The sequence below is a fragment of the Molothrus ater genome, chromosome 3 (genome assembly GCF_012460135.2).
Source record: "Molothrus ater isolate BHLD 08-10-18 breed brown headed cowbird chromosome 3, BPBGC_Mater_1.1, whole genome shotgun sequence".
NCBI classification, from domain to species: Eukaryota; Metazoa; Chordata; class Aves; order Passeriformes; family Icteridae; genus Molothrus; species Molothrus ater.
The window spans coordinates 100,287,735-100,310,761 of record NC_050480.2 but is presented as its reverse complement, the minus strand read 5'-3'; the positions used below and the strand labels follow the sequence as shown (position 1 = coordinate 100,310,761).

The window sequence follows — 23,027 nt, the reverse complement described above, 5'->3', positions numbered from 1 at the left end:
ACTTTAAAATCTTCAACACTATTTGTTTTTCTTGATGGCTTTCAGCTGAGTTAATAAACATGGGTTTCACAGGTTGCTAGAAGAATCTCAGCTGCAGAATGTGGAACAAGCCTTAGTTTTGGCTAATCCAGACTCCTCATTTTGGCAAAAGGAGAAAGAACCACACTATACACAAGGACACGTTGTGTCGGGTGACCTCTCTGCACGTGTAGTAGCTGTCTGTGGCATTGTGCTGCCCAGACTACAGCATGTTTCTGAAGAGCAGGTATGTAATCCACAGTTAAATCAGTACATTTTTGTTTTAGGAATTTCTAAGTACAGTGAACTGACTTTATTTCCTGATTGGATGGTATTGAGATACTGTGAGTAATGTGTGTATCTTTATCTTTCTCAGTGTGTGCTGTAGTGTTGCATAATTCTGGTGCCACACAGGAGCTCAGCGGTAAAGCAGTGAAGGAGCAATAGTGCTGTTCATTTTACCTTCATGTAGCAGTTTGTACAAACATACTACAAAAGAATATTCAGCCTAACATAGTAGGCTGGGGTGGCAGTCCATAGCTGAGTAAAGCCAGGATCTGGGACAGTTGTTTTTACCTGCATTGCTGTAGGTGGTTTTGCGCTCTACGGGCATCTTGTATGCAGCCTTTCTCCAAACACATGCTCAGTTCTTCTATGAAAAGAAGAAAACAAGGCTGCTGTTTAAATTCTTCCATAAGACAGAGAGAGGGGAAAGAAAGTGAGCAAGAATTTACTGTCACCACTTGAGAAAGTGTAATGTAGACTATAGTGCCTTATGGAAGCCCATCCGAGGCATAAACGTTTTTAAACAAACAGTGTTTAACCTTTTTTCTTCTAAATTACTATTTAACTTAAGTAGTTCAGATCCCTCTTTGTAGCTACAGCCAGTATTCCTGACTGTTTTTCTCCTTTAGGTACCAGTTTTAGCTCTTAGTTGAGTTCTTTTGTTTAATTTTGTAACAATGATCTACAACAGGAGAAAGAAATGAATGAAGAGTACCAGTGTCCAGAATTGTTTGAGTGGCTGAAGCAAGGAAAGAGGATTTTCCCTCCAAATTCCTCTTCCCCCCACGCTGTTTTTCTCCCCGCTTCTGTTTTTGAATTCGGTGGTTTCTAGCCTTTTGGGACTTTTTATAGGATTGTGAGAGAGTGGTTTGGAGTTCACTGTAGCAGGGGAAACTGTAGAGCTGTTTAAGATTCTTACTCCCATGGCAGCATCACTGCTGCTGCAGCTCTGCTGAAGCCAGGCCATGGTGTAAACTGGATTACTGAAAGAATACTCTTTATCTCTGAGGGAGGTGAGAGCTTCCCTGAAAGGAATGCTTTTATTTTTTAATAGCCACAGGTATTCCACTCATCTGGTCTACAGTGTAGTTCCAGTTACAATAGGAAGGTTCCAGTGACAGCTTAGGAGGTCTGATGAAGACATAGGAGCAAACTGTGAGGGAAAGCAGGTTCTCTTGTTTCCAGAGAAGTACATCAAGCTATATCTGGAAAAAGGTCAGACTTAAATACAAGACACTTGTTTCTATGCTCCGATTTCCTTCCTCTGAGCCTTTTGGCACAAAGCACTAATTTTTGTGCCATATATAGATAGGTGACTGTAAGAGCCAGAATATTTGAGACTATCCATAGCATTGATTAATTATCATTCAATAAACTGAATTAATTTAATTTTGAATAAAATGAAAATGTTATTGAATTTACCTTTTTTTTTTCATTCACTGAGTTTAATGATCTTATACTTTGGCCTCTACAGAGAAAAGTAAATACTCACATTTATCCATTTAATATTCATATTTGCATCATTTGAATGCAACTGCTGTTTGATTTGTCCTGTGATTTGGATCCATTCCCATGACTTATAATCACTCATACTGCAAATTGTATTTGATTGACATGAGTTCTGTCTGAATAGTTACTATGCCTGTACTGACAACTTAGTGGGAATTCCCCTTGGGATCAAGTTGTATGTATACTTTTCATTAAGTGTTTCACCTGTAATAGCTTTTGGATGAAATCTATTTTGATATCTGTTAATAAATACAGCTTTAGACTCCTTTATTTTATTTTATATGCAGATCTGCAGGCCAAAATTTTTCTTGTTGTTAGACACACTTTCCTAATTGTTCTGTGTGGTACAACTGTAAGTAATTTCAAGTGTAGTAACCCAAAATTTTATGTTTGAACAGGAAAATAACACCAGCAATTTTATTTTGGTTGAATCTTCCTTCACAAATCTTCAAAACCTTGCTATTGCTGTATCGTATCAGACTCCTGTTTTATTAGAAGGACCGATAGGATGTGGCAAAACTTCTTTAATTGAATATTTAGCAGCTGTTACAGGAAGAGCAAAACCTCCTCATATTTTGAAAGTTCAGCTTGGAGATCAAACTGATAGTAAGGTAACTGATGGATTTGTTTGGTGTTTGAATCACGTGACATAACTTTTACTTAAAGCATGGACTTAATTTTCTAACAATATAATGTTTTCACCCAAGGACCCCAGTCCCCAACTCTTTAGTACTGGTCTTAATATTGGTGAGAATGAATAAATAAACAGGAAAAAAAACTTATTTTCCAGTAGGTTTTAAATTCTTTGTGTAATTTTGCTAAATCTGTATCAAATTATATTTTATCAGGGTTTTTCTATGTGGAACAGCACTTTTGATTTTTTTTTTTAATTTAAAAAAATTGATTTGTATTGGAAAAAGCAGGATTCTGGTGCCAAAGGTTGTATGAACACTCTTATTTCAGTGTAAGTGAGCTAATGTCTGTTTAATCTGATGCCTTTTTTGTGATATAAAGGTGAGATAAAGTAAGGTACTGGGATGTTGAGGTGACTTGCAGTTACATATTAATGATTAAGCTCTATCTGTAGATAATTTTATGAACTTACTGTTTTTCATACAGAATTTTGGAGCTTGAGTTATGTTGTTTGGCACAATTTATTTTTAGTTTTTGAAGGTGGTTAGTATCTACCTGAAGTTATCAGAAGGTTTTTATTAGCATCCATAAGCACATTTCTATGCTTGCATGGAGCACCTGGTTTCACCATCTCACAGACTGTATCTTCTCATATACAAGAGTGAGGCCACCATATTTAAGAAAAAGTGGTGAACTTCATGGTATAAAATATGTAACAGTAAAATCACAACCTCAATTTTTAAAGCAATGCTTATATTGAAGTTACAACTTGAGAGAAAAGCAAAGCTCTGCCTGGATTTTACCTTTGAATAACTTGCCTTATTCTTCTGTTTACTACCTTAGTCACAGAGTTTTCAAAAACATAAAGTTTGGTGTCACCCTAGACAGTTTTCTGTGTTACTTTAGATTGCTTGTAAATTAGGATGGCACAGCTCATAAATTCACTTCCAATTGCCTGGCTTGTTTTAATTATTTCAGTTAAATTTCCACCGGAGGTGGGAAACTTTTCTTCTTAATTAAAAAGAGTGCAATGCTGGGCACAGATAGCCAGATTGTTTAGTAAGGTAGAGGTAAAGTGTCACTTCTGTCCCAACTTTGGTCGTTTTTGCCATCCTTTCCTGTGGGGAGGCGGTGCCCAGGTCTCTGATGTGTGCCTGTTCCCGTCACAGACGCTGCTGGGGATGTATCGGTGCACAGATGTTCCAGGAGAGTTTGTGTGGCAGCCTGGCACCTTGACACAAGCTGTTACCAAGGGTCACTGGATACTCCTGGAGGATATTGATTATGCTCCTCTGGATGTGGTATGTGGCTCTATGTTTGCTTTAAGGTACTGGTTGTAATGCCCATGGTGGCAGTTTTGGGAGTCTGATCACCAGGGGTCTGGAGCAGCACGCTGAAAATGCTGCTGCTTTAGAAGGGCTTAGAAAGAGTTCACCTGTCTTGGTTCACATGTTTACACACCTCATTAGTTTCTGTCTTCGTTACAGAGGAGTCATGACCCTGACACCGATCACAGATTTCACTCTGAAAACTAGAGTTGACACTGATAATGTGTCTGATAATGTATCTATTTAATAGTGTTTTGGTGTTTGAAACCAGATGTGGCCCTAAACACCACAGAATATTGTCAATATATGAGGCTTAAGACTTTATTTTTTGTGTGCCCTTTTTTCCCTTCCACATATTTTTCCTTACACATTTCTTCCATATTAAAAATGTGCTGTTGCACTAAGCATTTTAAGTTTTAACAGATTTCCCGTTTTTTTTGGCTCCAGAACAACTAGTTAGTCGGTCATCCTTGCCTCTTGAAGTAATGGCTACTGAAAACAAGTCATTTGCACCATGGTGTGATAGAGGTGCTTTGCTGCATAGGCCTGCTGGACATTCTGCTGGTTGTTTCCTTTCATATCTGTTCCATAAAGCATCCTTTGTGTGACTGAATAACCTGTCAGTTTGTTTATTAGGTTCTAGGCTTTCTGGTATAGAAATAGAAAATTTATAAGAAAGCAAATGAATAGAGCTTGTATGTACAGACAGTTCACTGCTAGGAGCTTGTGCACTTATTTGCTTCTGTGGATTTAGTTCACTGCACTCATGATGAGCATACCCTGAGAAGTATCCTGCATTCATCAAATCCCTTTCTTCAGGTCCTCCCTGCAGGCATCCTGTCTGCTTTCTCCATATCAAAGGATCTCTGTGTGCTCCCTCTGTGCTGAGGGGTTGGTGTGGTCATACCTCCCTTCTTTCTTTCCACCACCATTACTGTCCAGCCCCAGGGAAGGGCTGATTTTATAAATAGGTACCAAACTCTCCTGGGGTAGCAGTGTATACACTAAAAAAGGATTATGGTTGAGAATGACATCCTTGAGACACAGGTCATCTTTGTTCAGGCAGATAAACAAAATAAAGCTTCTGATTTGAATGTGTCTAATAAGTAATCTGATAATTTTAAAATAAATAGTTTTGATTTGGACTTGAAGTGTACTGGCTGTCATTTCCATTGTCTTACCATTAAATTTGAATACGGGAGAGAAAAGGTAAGTAAACATCACACCTTTGGCTTCCACTGCTGATTAAAATTGCTGGGAACTCTGCAATTCCTGTTAGCATCACTTGGAAGTGTATCTCTGGAAATAGCAGTTGCTGGCAATGTAGTGGTGCTCAGTGGCATTGCTCCAGCATCTCAAGTGTGAAATAAGTGTGGATGGTTGTGCTGTCTGTTAGTGTCACCAAAAAAAAAAAAAAAAAAGTTTTATAATTTTTCTTTTTCTCTCCAGATCTCTGTGCTGATTCCACTTTTGGAGAAAAGAGAGTTACTGATTCCTGGTCGTGGTGACTGTTTAAAAGTAGCACCAGGATTCCAATTTTTTGCAACCAGGAGGTAGGTTTGTAAACTTAAATGAGATTGGGAACATGGTATCCTATTTTTAAGTCCAAGGTGCTTTTTACAAGGTTCTTTTATAGGAGTATTTTAGCAATTTCCAGTTAACAAGCAATATAAATCATAGAAACTATGAAATTATTTTTTTTTCCACTTGAAAGCAGCCTTGGGGTGAATCCCAATCTCTGTACAGAAAAATAGCTTCAGCAAAGCTGAAGAAATGAACCTTGCTAGGAGGAACCCTACAAAACCAACCCATCACCAAGACAAAATACCACTCATAGGAATGTGTGAAAAAGGTTTATTATTCATAGTTATGAAATAGTTGTAGTGTCAGTATAGGTGCTTGTAATGTTTTCTAACCAGAAAAAGATACAATATGCTCTGCCTGATTGTTTCAGTGTTGTAGTGGCTCCTGCCTTGGATGTCAAATAACTTTTTGTATAGGAAAATATAAATCTTTATCAAGGTTAAAGATTAGGAGATCTACATGGAGAATGGCAGTTACATGGTTTTCAAATGTTTTGTAGTTTATTTCAAAGCCTTTAACAAATTTCCCTGCTTTTGTCTTGCTTCTATAAATTTGTTTTTCTGGTCTATTTTTTCTGGAATCGAGTCTTCTGTATTCCACTCCTTTGGCTGCCTCATTTCATAAGAATTTTTATTTCTTTATGCATGGTTGCCATGGTTTAACCTCAGTCAGCAACTAAACACCACACAGGCACTGGCTTACTCTCCTGCAGCAGGATGGGGGAGGGAGTTGGAAGAGCAAAAGTGGGAAAAGTCAGTGGTTGAGATAGAGTTTAGATAAAGCAAAAGCTTTCCACACAAACAAAGAGACAAACCCTATCACCCTGAGCATCCCCACCCTTCCTCCTTCTTTGTACAGCTGTGTATGCTGGGCACTGCTGATACAGAACATGGGATACCCTGCTGGTCAGTTGGGAATCTGATATGGAATATCCTGGTGGTCAGTTGAGATCAGCTCTCCTGGCCATGTCCCATCCCAGCTCCCTGTGTTTCCTCACCCACCTCTGCTGGGTGGTGCTGGTGCTTTCCTGAGGAGCAGGAAAGGTCTTGCCTCTCTGGAAGCCCTGCTCAGGGGTAACTAAGACATCCCTGTATTATCAGCACTGTTTGGGTCACAAGTGTAAAACACAGCCCCACAGCAGCTACTGTGGAGAAATTTAACTCTGTCCCAGCCAAAACCATCAGTGAACAGTTTGTATAGCAGCAAATTGTAATTTTCATTAGGCTTGTTAGAGTAGATTCTGTAAATCTGTTGCAGTTTACAGCTGGGAAATAGTATTTAAAAATTGAAACAAAACACAATACAACAAAGAAGAAAAAATTTAATGAAAACCCACCAGAAAACAAAAGCCAAACCACAACCCCAAATCTAATGCTTTGCATGTGCAAGGCTACTTCTTACATGGCTGCATAGTTTTTTCTGTAGGAAAAGAACAAAGGGGAGGAAATATATGATGGAAAGAGCTGAGTCTGGAGGCAAGGAAGAAGAATTGTGACACACTGTGGAGGGGACAGGGCTGAAGATGCTTTTCCTGCATCTCTGCAATAAGATCACAGATCCTCTAAGATACTTCACAGGCCACTTCTGTCAGGTTTCTCCCTTTACCAAAGATTCTGGATATTGCTTCTGACAGACAACTGACAGAAAGTTAAGTCTTTCTGAAAGTACCTCAATGGAGATTTTGGCATATAGGAAGAAAAACACTATGATAACAAGTAACTTGGAAAGCATGGATAGGCAAGGTGGGGTACAGGACAGTACAGTGACAAACAGTGACATTTATGCCTGTTGCCTTATGCTGTAGCAGCTGTATGTACCTTGTTCTTTGATGCACAGAAATGCACTGAAAATGCTGAATACTTCAGCCACACTCAACATGCTGTGTTTCTTCATTGTTGTTTTGATTTAGAATATTCAGCTGTGGTGGAGGTTGGTACAGGCAGCAAAGCAGCCATGCTGCTCTTCTGGACAAATACTGGACCAAAATTCATCTGGATAACATGAGCAGAGGAGAGCTCAAGGAGGTATGGGGGTGTGCTGCTCCATTGTGGCATGTGAATAATTGTTTCATCTTAGGGGTAATAAATGTTTTTCAGTAGTTTATTGAATCTTTATTTTATCTTCAAGTTCTTCAATAGACCCTTACAATTTCAGCTTTGTGCTGCCAATTTTGAAGTAAACAGGCAGTTTGTCAGGAAAATTTGAAGTGAATTGAACCAAGATTCCTGGAACTTGCCTTGACAGACACAATTGTGCTTTGTGTGGGTCTAAGAATCAAGTTACTTTGCTGCTTATTAGCCCACAGGGACTTGAAAGCAGAGAGAAATAGCAAAAAAGAAAATTGAGTTTACTCTGATTTGGTGTTCTAAGCTTTGAGCTGAAAAATAGTTGGTCAGTTATCAGTTAAAAATAACTGCTTGTATTACCATCTTTCTTTTGTTAGCATCTCTGGGAGATGTTTGCTCTGTGTAATTCTTTGGAAGATTAAAACAGCCTAGGGCTCATATGAAAATTCAGTTCTCTGGAGATTCTCCTTGTGATGAGAGCTCCAAACAGGATCTGATTCTAGAAGAACCTTGGCTGAGGGAAAACGTAGTGAATAGTCCCTAGCAGAAGAGTTGGGGAGAAAGTTCTGAGTTTTCTAGAATGGAGAAGACAGTTTTTTCAGTAGAATTCATTCACTCCTTTGGTCTTGTTCAGCAGCCAGCACAATTATAGGTGGCCTTAAATATCTGTGAGGTTTTTTTCCTTTCTTGTCATTTGTCAGCTAATTGTTAGGACTGGGGCAAGAACAACTATCAAAACCTTATGAAAAAATAAAACTTGAGTGTTAGCTGTGTCTCTTACCACCAGGTTATTTTTATTCTTTTTCTGAAACTTTGTAGCTTAAGTTACAAAAATGTATAAACTAAGCACTAAGATTCCACAGTAGTATACCCACTTCCTTGCCTTGAAAAAAGTCTCATGATCTTTTTGTTAATCTTAAAGGTCTGTCTGGCAGGGTAGGACCAGTTTTCCTGGCCTGTATCTGTGAAAAGTAATTTTGAGAAGCAATATTTTGGTTGGCAAGCTTTAGTGGAGAGAACAGAGCTGAAAGGAAATTACAAAAGAAAAATTATCCCCTTAATGTACCTTTGTCAGCACAGTGAATAGACAATTTGAATGCAATATGAATTTAGTCAATAAAAGAAGGGTGGGAGGTAAGGACTTCTGTTACCAGTTGTAAAGTTGTAAACTGGTCATGGTTTGGGTTCAGGTAGGATTGAATGTACTTTTTGTTCTTCCTGTTGGTATTTGTGCAAATGTATTAAATGATCTAGAGCAGAGTTGAGCTGGAAAAGTTTGGTTTTGGCATCAAAATCGGTATCATAGTAGTCATAATTTCTATTTTCTTCAGGTAAGAGATTGCAGGAGAGCAGTTTCATATAGCTTGCTAGCTATAATATCTATTGAAGCATTTCCCAGTAAAAGCTGGGGTGCTGTTGGTTTCTTTCCAGTGTGGATGGGTTTGTTGTTTTGTTTCATTTTTTTTCTTTTTTTGTTTGTGGTTTCAGATCCTCCAAAGGAGATACCCCAACCTTGCTCTTGTGACAGATCACTTGCTAGACATTTTCACTGACCTTGCAGGAGACAAGTATCAGGCACCAGAGAACAGTGCTGCTGGCTCCAGTCACATGCCAGAAGCAGCATCAGAATCGAGATCAGAACATAAGAAACCAAACTTGGAAGGACGAGAACTATCTCTAAGGTTGTCTTTTCTTATATGTTTATTGGAAGTCAGCTGGCTACAGAGATAGAAGGGTTTAAGGGTTTATTTTTGTTATTTGTCTTAAATTTTTAGACATAATGGTGATAGCTTGAATAATTAGATGAGAAAAACTGGGAAATATATTTTTTGTTTTAAATAATGATTAATATATCATTTAAAGAAGCTAAATTCATTCTGGATTATTTAAACTTCCTATTTGCTATACTTACTTTTTGGGTGGCATGGGGGAATGTGTGGGTTCTGTCATATGCAGTGCTTTGTTGGCATCAGGCCATATGAATTTATTCTTAATTATTGTTAACGCAAGATATTGGTACTAGTTAAGAACTGGAAGGTCCTTATAATGTTATTTCAGTAGCTAGAAAATAACATTTTCAGTAACTGAGTATATTATCTTGATTATTTCATGCTGAACACTCAGCATTATAACTTCAGGTGACTGAAAATAACTATCTGTAATGTACTGTTAATTTCAGAAATTCTGAAATCAATGAAATTAATTTGATATAATAATGATGAAATGTAGTTTGATGCTGAATTATTCCTTCCTCTCCTCCGAATTGTCAGTTCTACTCATCTGGAATTTCTGTAACCAGTAGTGCTTTGAGGATTAGTAAATGCTAGGTGTGAGTAGTATCTGATATTTTTGTGGAGCATAAGAATGTCAGCTTTTTCTAGAACAAAGTTTCCTTTTCTTGCCTTTTGGAAGATCTTGTTGTTGGTAAGGAATCTGTATCTTGAAAAAATGGGAGGTTTAGACCTTTCTGGATTCTTTAATACCTTTGAGTTTTACAGTTAAAGTTATGGTTTAATGAGAGTATGTATGATCTGTTTATAATGTTTATATGTTGGTCTGTGCTCAGCTGCTCCTCAGAGTTATTGTCCTTTGTGTCTTCCCATGTACAACTTGCACAGCAATTGCACGTGCAAGTGCCACAAGATGATGTCATGACCTAAGTTGAACATGCAAGAAGGTGCTGTGTATTTTGGCATGTTTGTACCAAATCTTTTTGTTTTTTCTTTTTAGAGACCTACTAAATTGGTGCAGCAGGATTGCTTGCAACTTTGACAGTCATTCTTCAACCACAGCAGTGAATATTTTTCAGGAGGTGCGGTAAGACTTGGTGCAGAGATTGATCCAACTGATCCCAAATTCTAGTGATGTCTCACGAAATCCTCTCTTTGGGAATGTGAGATGGGGATTTGTTTGGTTTTGTTTTGAAGCGGTTGGACTGTAGTTGGAATGTTAGTGATCTCTCTGATCAGAAGCTTGTGTTGCTACTAGGAAAGTTGTTTGCAGTTACGTGCTAAAAGAATTTCCTGCTGTCTTACAAACGGCATGGTGGGAAATGATTGTAACTGATACAAGCTGGAATTGCATGTGGCTGAGACCATTCTTTTTCTTGTAATATGGGGCTACTTTTCTTCTTACCTACTCATCAGTTTACAGTACAGGTTGAGGACTTTTTGGGTGTACATCTGTTAGAGGCAGTTTTGAGATGAGATGTTTTATAATGTTACTTCCATCTCTATTTTGGTCCCTTTGTCTTAAAATAGCTTTTGTGGCTGGGCATTGAAAACTTAATGCAGCGTAAACCCACTACATTACAGAGTTTGGAAGTTCTTCTAGCATCTGTTTGAACTCTGTTGTTTGACTCCATCAGAGGACAGTGAAATAGTTTTATTTACAATGCTTGAATTGGATGTGGGTTCCTTTAGATTAAGATGATTCTTTGTCAGTTAAAATCATACAAAATTAGTTTTCAAGAAGTTGGTTCTCCCCTTGACAGGCACTGGACTGTTTCACAGCCATGTTGTCCAACCAAGGGAGCAAACAGAAAATGGCAAAAGTTATTGGAAGTTACCTAAACATTTCAAAAAAAAAGGTATGGTGAGCTACAATTAACATGGTCTTTATTGGCAGTATTCTATAGCTTGTAATTTTTCTATGATTAATTGAAATATGTTACACTATTTTTATTTAAATTATGCCCACCTTTCCATCCCAAACAGGTTTTTTTTTTCTTTCTGTTCCATCCCAGGATCTGTTTTTCTCCTATTTTATATTCAGCTGCATTTGTTTTTTCTCTGAAAGTTCCAGGCAACCTGTTTTAGAGCAAATGGCCTCATGATGCAAAAGAAGGATTTCACAGCTGGAGCAGCACAGCTGCCTAAGCACATGATATCACTATATGCACAGGGTAGCAAAGAATGTGTTTTTACTTAAGTTGGTTTACAGTGAGTATTAAACTCTTAAACAGAGAGATCAGAGAGAAACATGATCTTTACTGCTACTTGTTCTGTACTCATGATTACAAAATCACCTGCCTCTCTGGAGCTCTATAAATGACAGAATTAAACTAAATCACTTCTTTGTCAACTGTTTCTGGCTATAGAAAGAAGTCTGCGAAGCAAATTCCCTCTATTGTTATTTTAAGTTGACAGATGGATCCCTGAATCTTCTGTGGGTTTTTCTCTTGTTTTTCTTTGCATTATTTCATTAAAGGAATGTATTATTCCCTGCAAGTGGCAAAATATCATTGTTCACATAAAGGGGTTTTTTTTTTCAGGGCTATTGTTTGTTTATTGTTAAAATAATTGTTCAAATTTGTGTAGTTGAACTACCATGGAAGTAGAAATACAGTGGCAAAGATTATTACCAAGTTATTAAGTTGAAAATTGTTTGTGCAGATAAAAACACTTCTGAGGTCCTTCACTATTTTAGGTGATGATTATGTGAAACCTCCAAATGACAGAATTTTACCATTAAAAATTAACTTGCTACAAAATAATACTGGTAGCGTGGGTGGGTGTTCTTATTGCAATGTAAGCAACATTAGTATTGGGAATGCTGATGCTTTTTTCACAGGTGGAGTTCTTCTGTGAACTCTATAAACCAGAAATTTCAATACGGGAACAAGAAGTCTCTGTTGGAAGAGTGAATCTTGTGAAGAAGCAGAACCAGGCTCTCACTGTTCAAAGGTAGAATATCCTGTAGTTTCCATGTGAATTGAAATATTCTGTGGGGGAATAGAATAGGCTGCAAGTCACAGGGTTTAAGGAAAATTCAAATTGGGTATTCTCATTCTAATGAAAGGAATGTGAGAGCTCTTTCCCTTTCGATCTAAGTTTTACCTTGTGTATTTTTAAGAGTGTCTGCATCATGCTTCTGGCAGCCAAAGCATGGAGATTTTCAGCTTCTTTGAACTAGAGTTACTTCAAAAGAGTGTGAATCCACAGCTGTTATAAAAAGATTTCAATGGCTCTACCTTGGTAGAGGGAGATTTTTGTATGTGTTGGTAACTTCATTGGCCAGGAAGTTATTTGGAAACCGTGAATTTTTAGGTTGTATCTTGAGAAAAATTAGTATCTTAGAACTATTTCTTTTCAGACCTATATTAAAAAAAATCCTAAATCAAACCACACCACAAAAAAAAAAAAAAAAAGGCAAAATTGAAATGAGCTCCTTGGTAAATCTTAGTTTGAGTAACTTGCTTTGTTTTTCCAGGGCAAAACATACCTTTGCTGCCACACGGCCATCTGCAGTACTGATTGAACAGCTTGCAGTGTGTGTTGTCAAAGGGGAGCCTGTGCTCTTGGTTGGTGAAACGGGAACTGGCAAAACCTCAGCAGTCCAGTACCTAGCTCATATTACAGGTAAATAATGTGTAAAAATTGTAACTTACATGAAGATAATGTGAAAAACAACAAACCAACCCACAAGTTGATGGTGCTTTTCATCTCTGTTTCAAGGACACCGTTTGAGGGTTGTCAACATGAACCAACAAAGTGACACAGCAGATCTCTTAGGGGGGTGAGTCACTGACCACTGTTTTGTCTGTTCTGCAGAACAAATGGGCAGTATCTGTTACCTAGTTGGATAAATGTCTTAGTAAACATGTTTGCATGCAGAAACCTTCTTGTCCTTGCTGAAGAGCAGAGCAATTTTACTGAATTGTGTGCAGAGCTGTGTGTGATGAAGTCATTCAAAAACACAGCCCAATGGCTTTAAAAATGGCTAAGCTGTTCAATATAAATCTGATGTAATATTCACTGGACAGATTGTTGGTAGTACTACAAATATTTTACTTATCAGGGTGTTCCTGTCTTTACAAAATCACCTCCTGGTGCATTACAATATGTGCGATTCTAGTGGTTCATTGGTTGAGTAAAAAACTTCAGAAACAAGGGTTCATCCATGCAGCTTATTGTTGTTTCAAGTAACTGGTTTTGGACTTGTTTTCTTTTTTAAGTTCACAGGTGACTGTGTCTCACATAAATAATTACTCTTTTGCTTCTCTTCAGTTACAAGCCTGTGGATAACAAGCTGATCTGGCTCCCTCTGCGAGAGTCTTTTGAAGAACTCTTCTCTCAGACGTTCTCTAGGAAGAAAAACCAAACATTCTTGGGACACATTCAGACTTGCTACAGACAGAAGCGTTGGCATGATCTGCTAAAACTAATGCAACATATTCATAAATCTGCTATTAATAAAGAAGTAAAAGAAAATGCATCTGGTAAGACTTCAGATGGATCAAACACAGATTAATGCTAAACTATGCAGAGGGTAGATAAATACTGGTGAATTTTGTTCTTTTAATTTGGGTTTGTTTGAAGTTTACGGGTTTTTCCCTCCTCCTATATTGCATCTTTTTTTTTTCTGGTTTTGAGAAATGCAATGTCAACATTGCAACAAGACATTTACAACACTGTTAGAACAGTGGCTGGGTTTTGTTTTGGTTTTCCTTTTTCTAACTCATCTCTGCAGTTAGCTATGTCTGAGTGTGGAGATGTCTGCCCTGTGGTACCCTTGACATCTGGTCTCCACTCAGTACTTGTTTGCTGTGCTGGTGAGCAGTCCTGCTTGTTTGTGTGTCACTCTTCTATGTGACTGTATCCACACTTTCAGCCCTGGAACCTGCCTGTGTCTCACAAACACGTCCTTTTCAAAAACAAAGCAAAACAACAATAACAGAACCAAACCCAAAGTAATAAGTGGTTTAGGGTAGAAATTTTTTTTAAGATCTTGCTTTTGCCTTGGTTCCTCTGTTAGTGATGCTGACTGGCCTAACGCTTTATTTTGTTCCAGAGTGGTTTTATCTCCAAATAAGTTTTTCTTGTTTTATACTTCACAACCTGTTTTGGGGCTGAGGCAATGTTGATACTTTACCTTGCTTAGAGTTGTTTCTGGTTCTAGACCAGCAGAACAAGTGAAATTGTAGCTTTCTTTCCATTTGGGCTAAATAAAAGTAATTATCAACTTTATCTCCACTCTTCTTTTAACTGGTTCTTCTGAATATGCAGATATTAAAATAAATGCCCCCAAATGTAAAAAAAAAAAAAAAAAGAGACAGAGAGTTTAAAAGGTTCTGGCACTTATTGCAGGAATTGGCAATCCTAAAATAAAAACAAGCTGAAATTTGTAACTTGCAGAGTTTCTTAAGGAATTTTGGTGTTGTATGTGGCTCAGGTAGGGATTTTAACAAATAACTGAAATCAGTTATAGTAAATACTGTTGTATCTGCTAAGCAATAGTGTGTTAATTATTGATACTGAAGTGTTCATTATTAATCTGTTCTCTGTCATAAGGTTTAGAAATTTGGATTTATTTTTTTGACCTGTCTCTTTCTGTCTTTGGAAATTAGACAGTGGTAACAGTCATGCTGGAACAAAGTGCAATATAGGTATTTGTTCCTCATCTGGGAATGAATAGCAAATTATCTGAGCACTATTGACATATGAGCACAGTTAAATTTGAAAAATGAAAAACCACACGTGCCCCAAACCAAAATAAGAAGTTTAAATTATTTTTTTTATTTGTGGTGTGTCATCTGCAGGACTTGAATTTTTTTGTTGCTTGAGCTTACTTTTGTATCTCTCTGCTTGAAACAACTTGATTAAAAAACTGTTGTCGAACATTTTTTATTCTGGTGTTTGGATGGTACAAACTTAAATTTGTTTTCTTGCAGGCTTACCACTGAAGGAAAAGTGGGAGGCATTTGGTCTTAAACTGAATCATGCTCATCAACAGATGAAAATGACAGAAAATGCCCTTCTCTTTGCATTTGTTGAGGTATTTAGATATTTGCATTTTGATGCTAGGAGAAATCAGGAGAAGTATTTAAAAGACTTTGCAATCAGTCTTGTATAAGTAGCTTCCTGGCAAGAACCATGCTGTGAAGTAAAACGTGTGCCATGATAACTCCATGAAATCAAGTGTGCAGATTCAAGGAAGCAGTGGTGAGATGGGAGGTGGAGACTGGTTTGTGCTAGCACATTAATTCTGTGCTGTATAACAGGAATTAGGACTGGTATAATGAGTATCAGTATGTCATATCTTCTTTTTAATTCTAGGAGATTAGAAAAAACTTCTTGATCAGTCTCCAGTAGGTCTTGCTTGTGACTAGGGATTCCTGTGAAGGATTTAATATTAAGAATCTGTGCTGTTTATCTAGAAGAGATTTTTCTAAATGTTTCAAACCTGTAATATGTTTTGAAAACATTATATGGGATTAGGAGAAACCATGATGTTTATTTATGCTTGTTTATTCTCACCGTGATAATCTGAATATATTCTCTCAAATTTCATGTAAAGTGTGTGAAGTGTTAACCAGTCTTCTATTAAAAAAATGTATTTGTGAGTAGTTGGAGAACCTCTGACTTAATATAGTGTTAACTAGTTGGGTACAGATTCCTTAGGAGCATAATACTGCTTGTGTGTTTGGATTTATTCAGATTAACTTTATTCTCATGTGGTGTTAGTGATGCATATGCACCAGAGTGCTAGATTGCACAAAAAAGGGATCTTAAATCTGTTGTATTTGAGCCAATCTAACTGGTAACTGATACAGTGGTATGATAACTGTGTGACTTCTGTGACTGGCAAAATGATTGCTGTTACTGAGAGAGAGCAGTAAAACTGCTACTGCTGTAAAAGGTCTGGAACTGCCATTTGTCTAATTGAGCTGTAGATTGCACACCAGGTAATTCCAGTATCTGAATGCTTCAGTTGACATTTCATTCCTGGCAACATGATTAACAAATTGATCTTGCTTTTAGGGTACTCTGGCACAAGCAGTGAAAAAAGGAGAGTGGGTTTTATTGGATGAGATTAACTTGGCTGCAGCAGAGACTTTGGAGTGCCTGAGTGGTTTATTGGAAGGATCATCTGGTTCACTGGTGTTACTGGACAGAGGAGACACAGGTACTATTTCTATGCTTGCCTATGCCTTATCTTGGTATTCAGCTGGGTTCCCTATCCTATGTAGCTCAAAATAAGTTGAGATCATTTACCATTAAAATGGACGTGTGCACAAGGGAGCAATGTGCTCTTTGTAGATTTCATACTTCTTTGCAAGTGGTCTGTTCTCAACAGCAGTGTGAGCACTGTAGAAAGTTAACTCCCTTTAGAGATGTAAAGATAAACTACAGTTGCTGAATGCTGCTCTCAAAAGCTACAGAGAGGCAAATGTTGTGTGAGCATCCCAGGCTTTATTTTCTTCTGGCTGAGGGAAGCACTGGCTATTGTTCTGAAAGAGGCAAAAGGAGTTCCAAGTTTAGGACTCACATAATTTTTGAAATGTTTTGTGTTGTTACAACATCTTGCTACACATGAAAAAGTCAGGGTTTTACTTACCTGTGGCTGTTGTGAAGATGCAGGTACTTCTGATAAAATCACATGGGATTATTCTCTGAAAATTCTTGATGCTGGTGTTTTTAAGGAAATGTAGTAGTGCAGCAATAGAAAGTTACCTTAGATCAAATACACCATATTTAACATATAAATATCCTGTGTTTATCATTAACTTTGTCTTTTATTTCTGTTTTGCTTTAGAGCCTCTTGTCCGTCACCCTGATTTTCGCTTGTTTGCGTGCATGAATCCAGCTACAGATGTTGGAAAGAGAAATCTTCCTCTAGGAATAAGAAACAGGTAGGAAATAATGATTCTGGGACAAAATAGTCACTGTGTTTTTTAGAGTTTAATTACTTTCAGGAGTTTACCAGTGAAGAATGCTTTATCTGAAGCCTGAGGATGCAAGTATAAATTCATTTACTACTTGTGAGAGATGTGTAGTGAAGGTTTTTCATGAAATAGTCAGCAAAATACTTGGAAGTAGCTGAGCTGTGAGCAAATGGTGTAGCAGTAGTGTAGAGTGTTGTCAGTGGGAGCAGAAGATGTGAAGAAATTCCTCACATTGAAGCTGTCAGCACCTGGAAATGCTACTGCAGCATTCCCAGGTACTGCAGTATAATGCTAAAAGCATTATGTTCCTGATGGGAGTAAAAAAGACATGTAAGTGCTTGGTGTCTGCTTAGCAGCCTTTCTCTGAACTCAGAAGTTTTGATGATCCTTGCAAAAAGCTGCATATCCAGTCTTGTTTACTCAAAAGGAAGGTGATTTGCCTGGTGGCACCAAGGTGTGATACTCAAAATATTTGATACGTGGTCTCAAAGCATTTAAGCTGTGGCAAGGCAATTGGAATTGTGGCAAATCCATTCTTCAGTACCATTACCTATTCCTGTATGCACACATCTCCTCCTTGATGCAGTTTCACTCATGAGTGCCAAAAGTTGCATGTGTAGTCCCTTCCCACATTCATAAACACTGGGCAAGATTCTAGAGATGCACCAGCTATGTGTAACTAGTAATTTGTAGTTATTAGTGGCAAAGCAAGGTTTTATTGCTCTTGGCTCTCTTGCAGAATAGTGAAAGAAAAGAAAATGAGTGTAATACAGAAGAAAAGAGACTTCAGTATCAGCATAACTTGCTAAGTTTAAAAGAATTTATATTTCTATTTATCAAAATTACCTACTACTATTTGTCAAAAATAGCTACTGCTGAGTATCTATTGCAAATTGTTTAAAATTGTAATTTAAGTCACACTGTTCACTATCAATCTAAGATGTTAAACTAATTCAGATAAATTACTTGAAAGTATTAGTAATACCTTATTTTTCAATTGCTCTGGTTCTTGAGTCTGTCTGTAGGTTTGACAATCTATAGATCTGCAGCTTTAACAATCAGTATTCTGTTACTTAAAAATTTAAAATGCTATATGCCATGAGATGTATATATAATATGATTTTTCAATATGGTCAGGTGTCTTAAGTATTACAAATTGATTTGATTCTTGCAGGTTTACTGAACTTTATGTAGAAGAATTGAGAAATGAAGGAGACTTGCAAATTCTTATAATGGATTATCTGAGAAGCTTGAATGTGAACAAAAATACAGTACAAGGAATTGTGAAGTAAGTTGACTGTAATCTTTTAAACTTCTTGATGAAATAAGTCACAAAAAGTAAGTATGTGATGATAGTCTGTGGTTAGACCGCTTTGGGAAACTCTATAATGCTCTCCATGCAGCAGTTGGCATAGCTGCAGGAAACAGAAGAGTACAGACATCCATCTTCTTAATTCTGCAGGTTTCTGTATTCGTGGGAAGGAGATTTTAGTTTTTTGAAACTCAGAATTGTTTTCTTGGTGACACCAGTTAAATAGCATTGTTGTTTCAGTCCTCTTTCACGTCTGAGACTACAATGGTTTGCTTCTGTAGATAATTCTGAAGAGAGTCTTGTGTGTTTGTCTAGAGTTACCTTTCTTTCCCCTAGAGTAGGGTGAACTATCTCATGTTTAGAATATCTGGAGTTTATAGTCACTCTCTGTATATCGAGCCCTGTCAGAAATATGGCTCTAAAAATACTCTGTTGCTGTGCTTCACTGACTGTACAGATGGCAGAGCTTGGCATGGCTTTCCTAACCTGGAGCTTTTGAGAAAAGTAACAGTTGGGGATAAACTGAAGTGTTCATACTTGGGCTTTGATTCCTTGGAGCAGTGGTCTGATCAGTAACAGCTCTATGTAACTTTATTTTTGCAGCTTTTATTTGTCTGTGAGAAAGGAAGCAGAAACCAAGCTGGTGGATGGAACTGGCCACAGACCTCACTACAGTCTCCGTACCCTGTGCAGGGCACTGAGATTTGCAGCTTCTAATCCATGTGGCAGCATAGCACGCTCCCTGTATGAGGTGATTACCTGGGCTGGCATGTGTTTCAGTGTGTATTCACTACAGAGGTTGTTTGGGTAAAGGATAATCTTCTCTATGTTCAGTATTGAACAGAAATGGTTCTTTAATCTGTATGTTTTTTCCCTATTTTTCCTGTTTATCGCTGAAAATAATTCTTCTTCTTAGGGCTTCTGTTTGAGTTTCCTGACACAGCTTGACAGAGGTTCTCACCCGGTGGTTCAAAAGCTAATATGCCAGCATATAGTCTCTGGCAACATCAAAAGCCTTCTCAAGCAGGTAAGCAACTAAGATTATGAAGAGCTGTCTGGTATTTAAAGTAGAATTTATTTTGAGTTGTCTTCCCTCGTTTTTCCTCTACATTTCATTCTTGCCGTTCTGTTTTTCATTTTAAAAAGTTAAGAAGCGGAAAAAATTAATGCCATTCTTTTCTAGTTTTTTACTTTGCTTGAATGTTGATATGTTAGCTGGTTTTATTTGTTAATTTGAAAAAATATGGAAGTCTGGATAGCTAAAGCACTGTGGAGTGTGGGCAGCTTAATGCAGTGGTTCCAACTCTAAAGCTTTCACAGACTTTGGACAAGCTTTCTCAGGCTTTATATTTTTAGACTGAATGCAGAACATATGGATATGAAGAAGCATCTGTGCTTTGTCTCTTATGGGAAAGGAAGAATGTCAGTAGTGCTGGGAACCCAGCATGAGTTTGCATGGGGGATGGGGAAGCCAGTTAAAGAGATGAGTATTTGTTTCAAAATAAACCCTTTCATGCTGGAAAATGTGTATAAATATATAAAAAAGATTAAAGCAAAGCTCCTGCTTGTAAATGCCCTTCAAAATTCAGTGCTAAGACTCTTGAGACATTTTTGTCTCCATGCCACTGGCAAAGATTTCTGCTTCATGACCCTGAAATAATCTGGTCAGGTTTTTCCTATAATTTGCATTCTGTGGCAAGGGGACAGTGGTTACTGCAGGAGTGCTCAGGGATTAATTTAAAATTTCTTTAGAGAATATGTAGCAGTGATGTAACAGTAGTTGTTTTCATTAGCAAATTGAAACCCATCTGTATAATCTGTTATTTCTGTCATGTCTCCTTAGCAAATGCCAAAACCTAAAGGAGGGAGTTTCATACTTATAGAAGGGTACTGGATTTCAGCTGGGGACAAAGAACCTACAGTAGATGAGAGTTATGTGCTGACCCCTTCAGTTAAGCTTAATCTGAAGGACATTGTCAGGGTTGTGTCTGCAGGGTAAGTGTTTTAACTTTTTAATTTAAAAAAATAATGTAATTATGTTTGTTTAGGCCTTGAGTTGTTGGTGCCCCTCTAATCTTTATTGTTTGGATGAATAATGTCTATTTTCCTTCTACTTTACAGTTAACTTTTCATTATAGAGTGACTTGAAATTTTTACATGTGTTTCTTGTTTCCTTAAACCATCTTACTGCCATATCTAGTTTTATTTAAATTCTGATCTAGAAATTTGCAGTTAGAATAACCTGCTTATTTTGCACTGCCATGAAAAGCTTCATGGGTAGCTGTTAGCACTTGGATGTAAAGATATTTTTATTTCCCTGTTAGTGTGTGATCTTGGATACCCCAAATGAGTTAAGTGGGGGTGTTTTGATAGTGTGATTTAACAATGTTCACATCTTGTGTGTGAGAAAGTCATGGCTCATGCTTCTAACCCACTGTTTTGGGCATGGCTTTTAGGACTCATCCAGTACTGATTCAAGGAGAGACTTCTGTTGGTAAAACCAGTTTAATTCGCTGGTTGGCTGCTGCTACTGGGAATCATTGTGTAAGGATTAACAACCATGAGCATACTGATATCCAAGAATATATTGGCTGTTACACATCAGATGCCTCTGGAAAGCTGGTATTTAAGGAAGGTAAGTGAGCATGTTCCATATACTCCAAATTCCTGTCTCATTTTAGTGGCTGGGTTTTTTTTTTCCCCTTTTCTGATTAACTTACCTGGTTTATTACAATGGAGAGATGGCCTGTCATAAAATTAGTAGTTGCACTTTAATGATGATCACTTGTGTGAATTTCAATGAATTTTGGAAAGTCTCATTATGCTTGTCCCATGGGACCTAAAGATGATAAGCCAACAATTTAAACAAAACTCCTTCTCTGGATTAGTGTTCATGCTGAATGAAATGGGTTGCTGAAAGTATCTGAGTGCATGCTTCTGTTAGATTTGCTTTTTAAGATTTTTAACTAGGCATTTTTCTGTTCCCTCCAAGGCATTCTCATAGATGCAATGAGAAAGGGCTACTGGATTGTTCTAGATGAGTTGAATTTGGCTCCCACTGATGTTCTGGAGGCTCTCAACCGCTTGTTGGATGATAACAGAGAGCTGTTCATTACTGAGACCCAGGAGGTTGTCAAAGCTCACCCTCGCTTCATGCTCTTTGCCACACAGAACCCTCCAGGTCTCTATGGTGGCAGAAAGGTCTGTATGATCTGTTCTGTTCCTTTTGGGTAGCCAAGACTTTAGGGAGTTAATCTCTCTCATAATAGAGTGTGATGTGAAAATGTTATGATGTGTAGCATCATGAATCTCTCAAGTGGGAGAGAGTTGAGGTGGCTGTGGACTGTCAGTAGAGCTGGGCTCTGTTTAGGTGAGTTGCTTGTTTCATGGATACAGAATTTCTAATTAATTTTAGGTAGTTAAGTTTTAAGTGATTTAGTGAACCGGACTTCACGTATATTACACTTGAATCAGCATTTCTTGTCCAAGAGCACTGGGAAAGAGATTCTACTTGAGCTGTAGAAGTCCATTTTGTACTGTTTCTTGTCTGGAATTGGTGATTTTCTTCATGGTGACTGGTATGGTGCTGTGCTTTGGATTTGTGATCAAAACAGTGTTGATAGCACAGGGATGTCTTAATGATTGCTGGGCAAAGCTTGCACAGATTCAAGGCCTTTTGTGTTTCTCACACTGCCCCATGTACTTGTGGAGTAGGTGGGGGGTGCATGAGATGCTGTGAGGGGACACAGCTGGGACAGCTGACCCCAACTGCCCAAAGGGATGTTCCATGTCATATGACATTGTGCTCAGCAGTCAAAACTGGGGGGAGGAGGAAGAAGGGAAGTTCAGTGTTTGTTTCCCTAAATAAGACTTGTGTGTGATGAAGCCCTTATTTCCTGGAGGTGGCTGAATACCTGCCTATTGATGTGATGAATGAATTCCTAATTTTGCTTTGCTTGCACATGCACCTTTTTCTTTACCTATGAAACTGTCTCAGCCTAAAAGTTTTATCGCTTTTACCCTTCCAATACTCCCATTTTAGGGAGAGTGAGCCTGTGGCTTTGTAATGCTTAGCTGCCTGTGCCCTTAAAACACCCAGTCCATTTTAAAGCTTTTGTCCTCATCCTGACTGTCTCTTCTTTCTTTCAATGTTTATATGTGTGTGCTAATTTGTATGCTATGACACTATTCTTATTTCCTTTGGATGTGTAGGGGAACATCTATGAGCAATATCAAAGGAAAAAGTTCAAACAGTGGTGTGGTCTCATATTTTAGGTTTTGTCCAGAGCCTTCAGAAATCGTTTTGTGGAGCTGCATTTTGATGAACTGCCGAGTGCTGAACTGGAAACCATCCTGCACAAGCGATGCAGTTTGCCACCTTCTTACTGCAGCAAGCTTGTCAAAGTCATGTTAGACCTGCAAGTATGAGAGTATTTTTTCTTTTAGTATAAGAAATGCAAACATACTTCAAAGTAATGTGCACAAAGTAATAGAAATTCCTTTGGGGAGAGGTATTGTTAGCTGAAGGATATTTAAAATCCTAAATCACAGAGAGAACCCACCAAGGTACTAATTTTCAGTGGTTAAGACTAAGGCTAGGGAAGGTGATGTCAGATTTGAGAGAA

The 23,027-nt window shown here is 37.8% G+C and overlaps 1 protein-coding gene across 1 annotated transcript in view; it reads left to right on the top strand.

Moving 5' to 3' along the window:
• The window catches only part of MDN1 (midasin AAA ATPase 1), a 93,678-nt gene that overhangs the window by 10,146 nt on the left and 60,505 nt on the right, over positions 1–23,027 (top strand). The window contains 22 exon segments of the mRNA XM_054514215.1: positions 73–265; positions 2,211–2,423; positions 3,615–3,746; positions 5,223–5,326; positions 7,267–7,381; positions 8,912–9,105; positions 10,154–10,235; positions 10,917–11,012; positions 11,996–12,108; positions 12,635–12,783; positions 12,880–12,940; positions 13,432–13,643; positions 15,096–15,199; positions 16,186–16,330; positions 16,961–17,057; positions 18,265–18,378; positions 19,006–19,153; positions 19,319–19,429; positions 20,246–20,397; positions 20,859–21,037; positions 21,395–21,603; positions 22,678–22,824. Coding sequence (XP_054370190.1) covers positions 73–265; positions 2,211–2,423; positions 3,615–3,746; positions 5,223–5,326; positions 7,267–7,381; positions 8,912–9,105; positions 10,154–10,235; positions 10,917–11,012; positions 11,996–12,108; positions 12,635–12,783; positions 12,880–12,940; positions 13,432–13,643; positions 15,096–15,199; positions 16,186–16,330; positions 16,961–17,057; positions 18,265–18,378; positions 19,006–19,153; positions 19,319–19,429; positions 20,246–20,397; positions 20,859–21,037; positions 21,395–21,603; positions 22,678–22,824 — 3,070 coding nt within the window.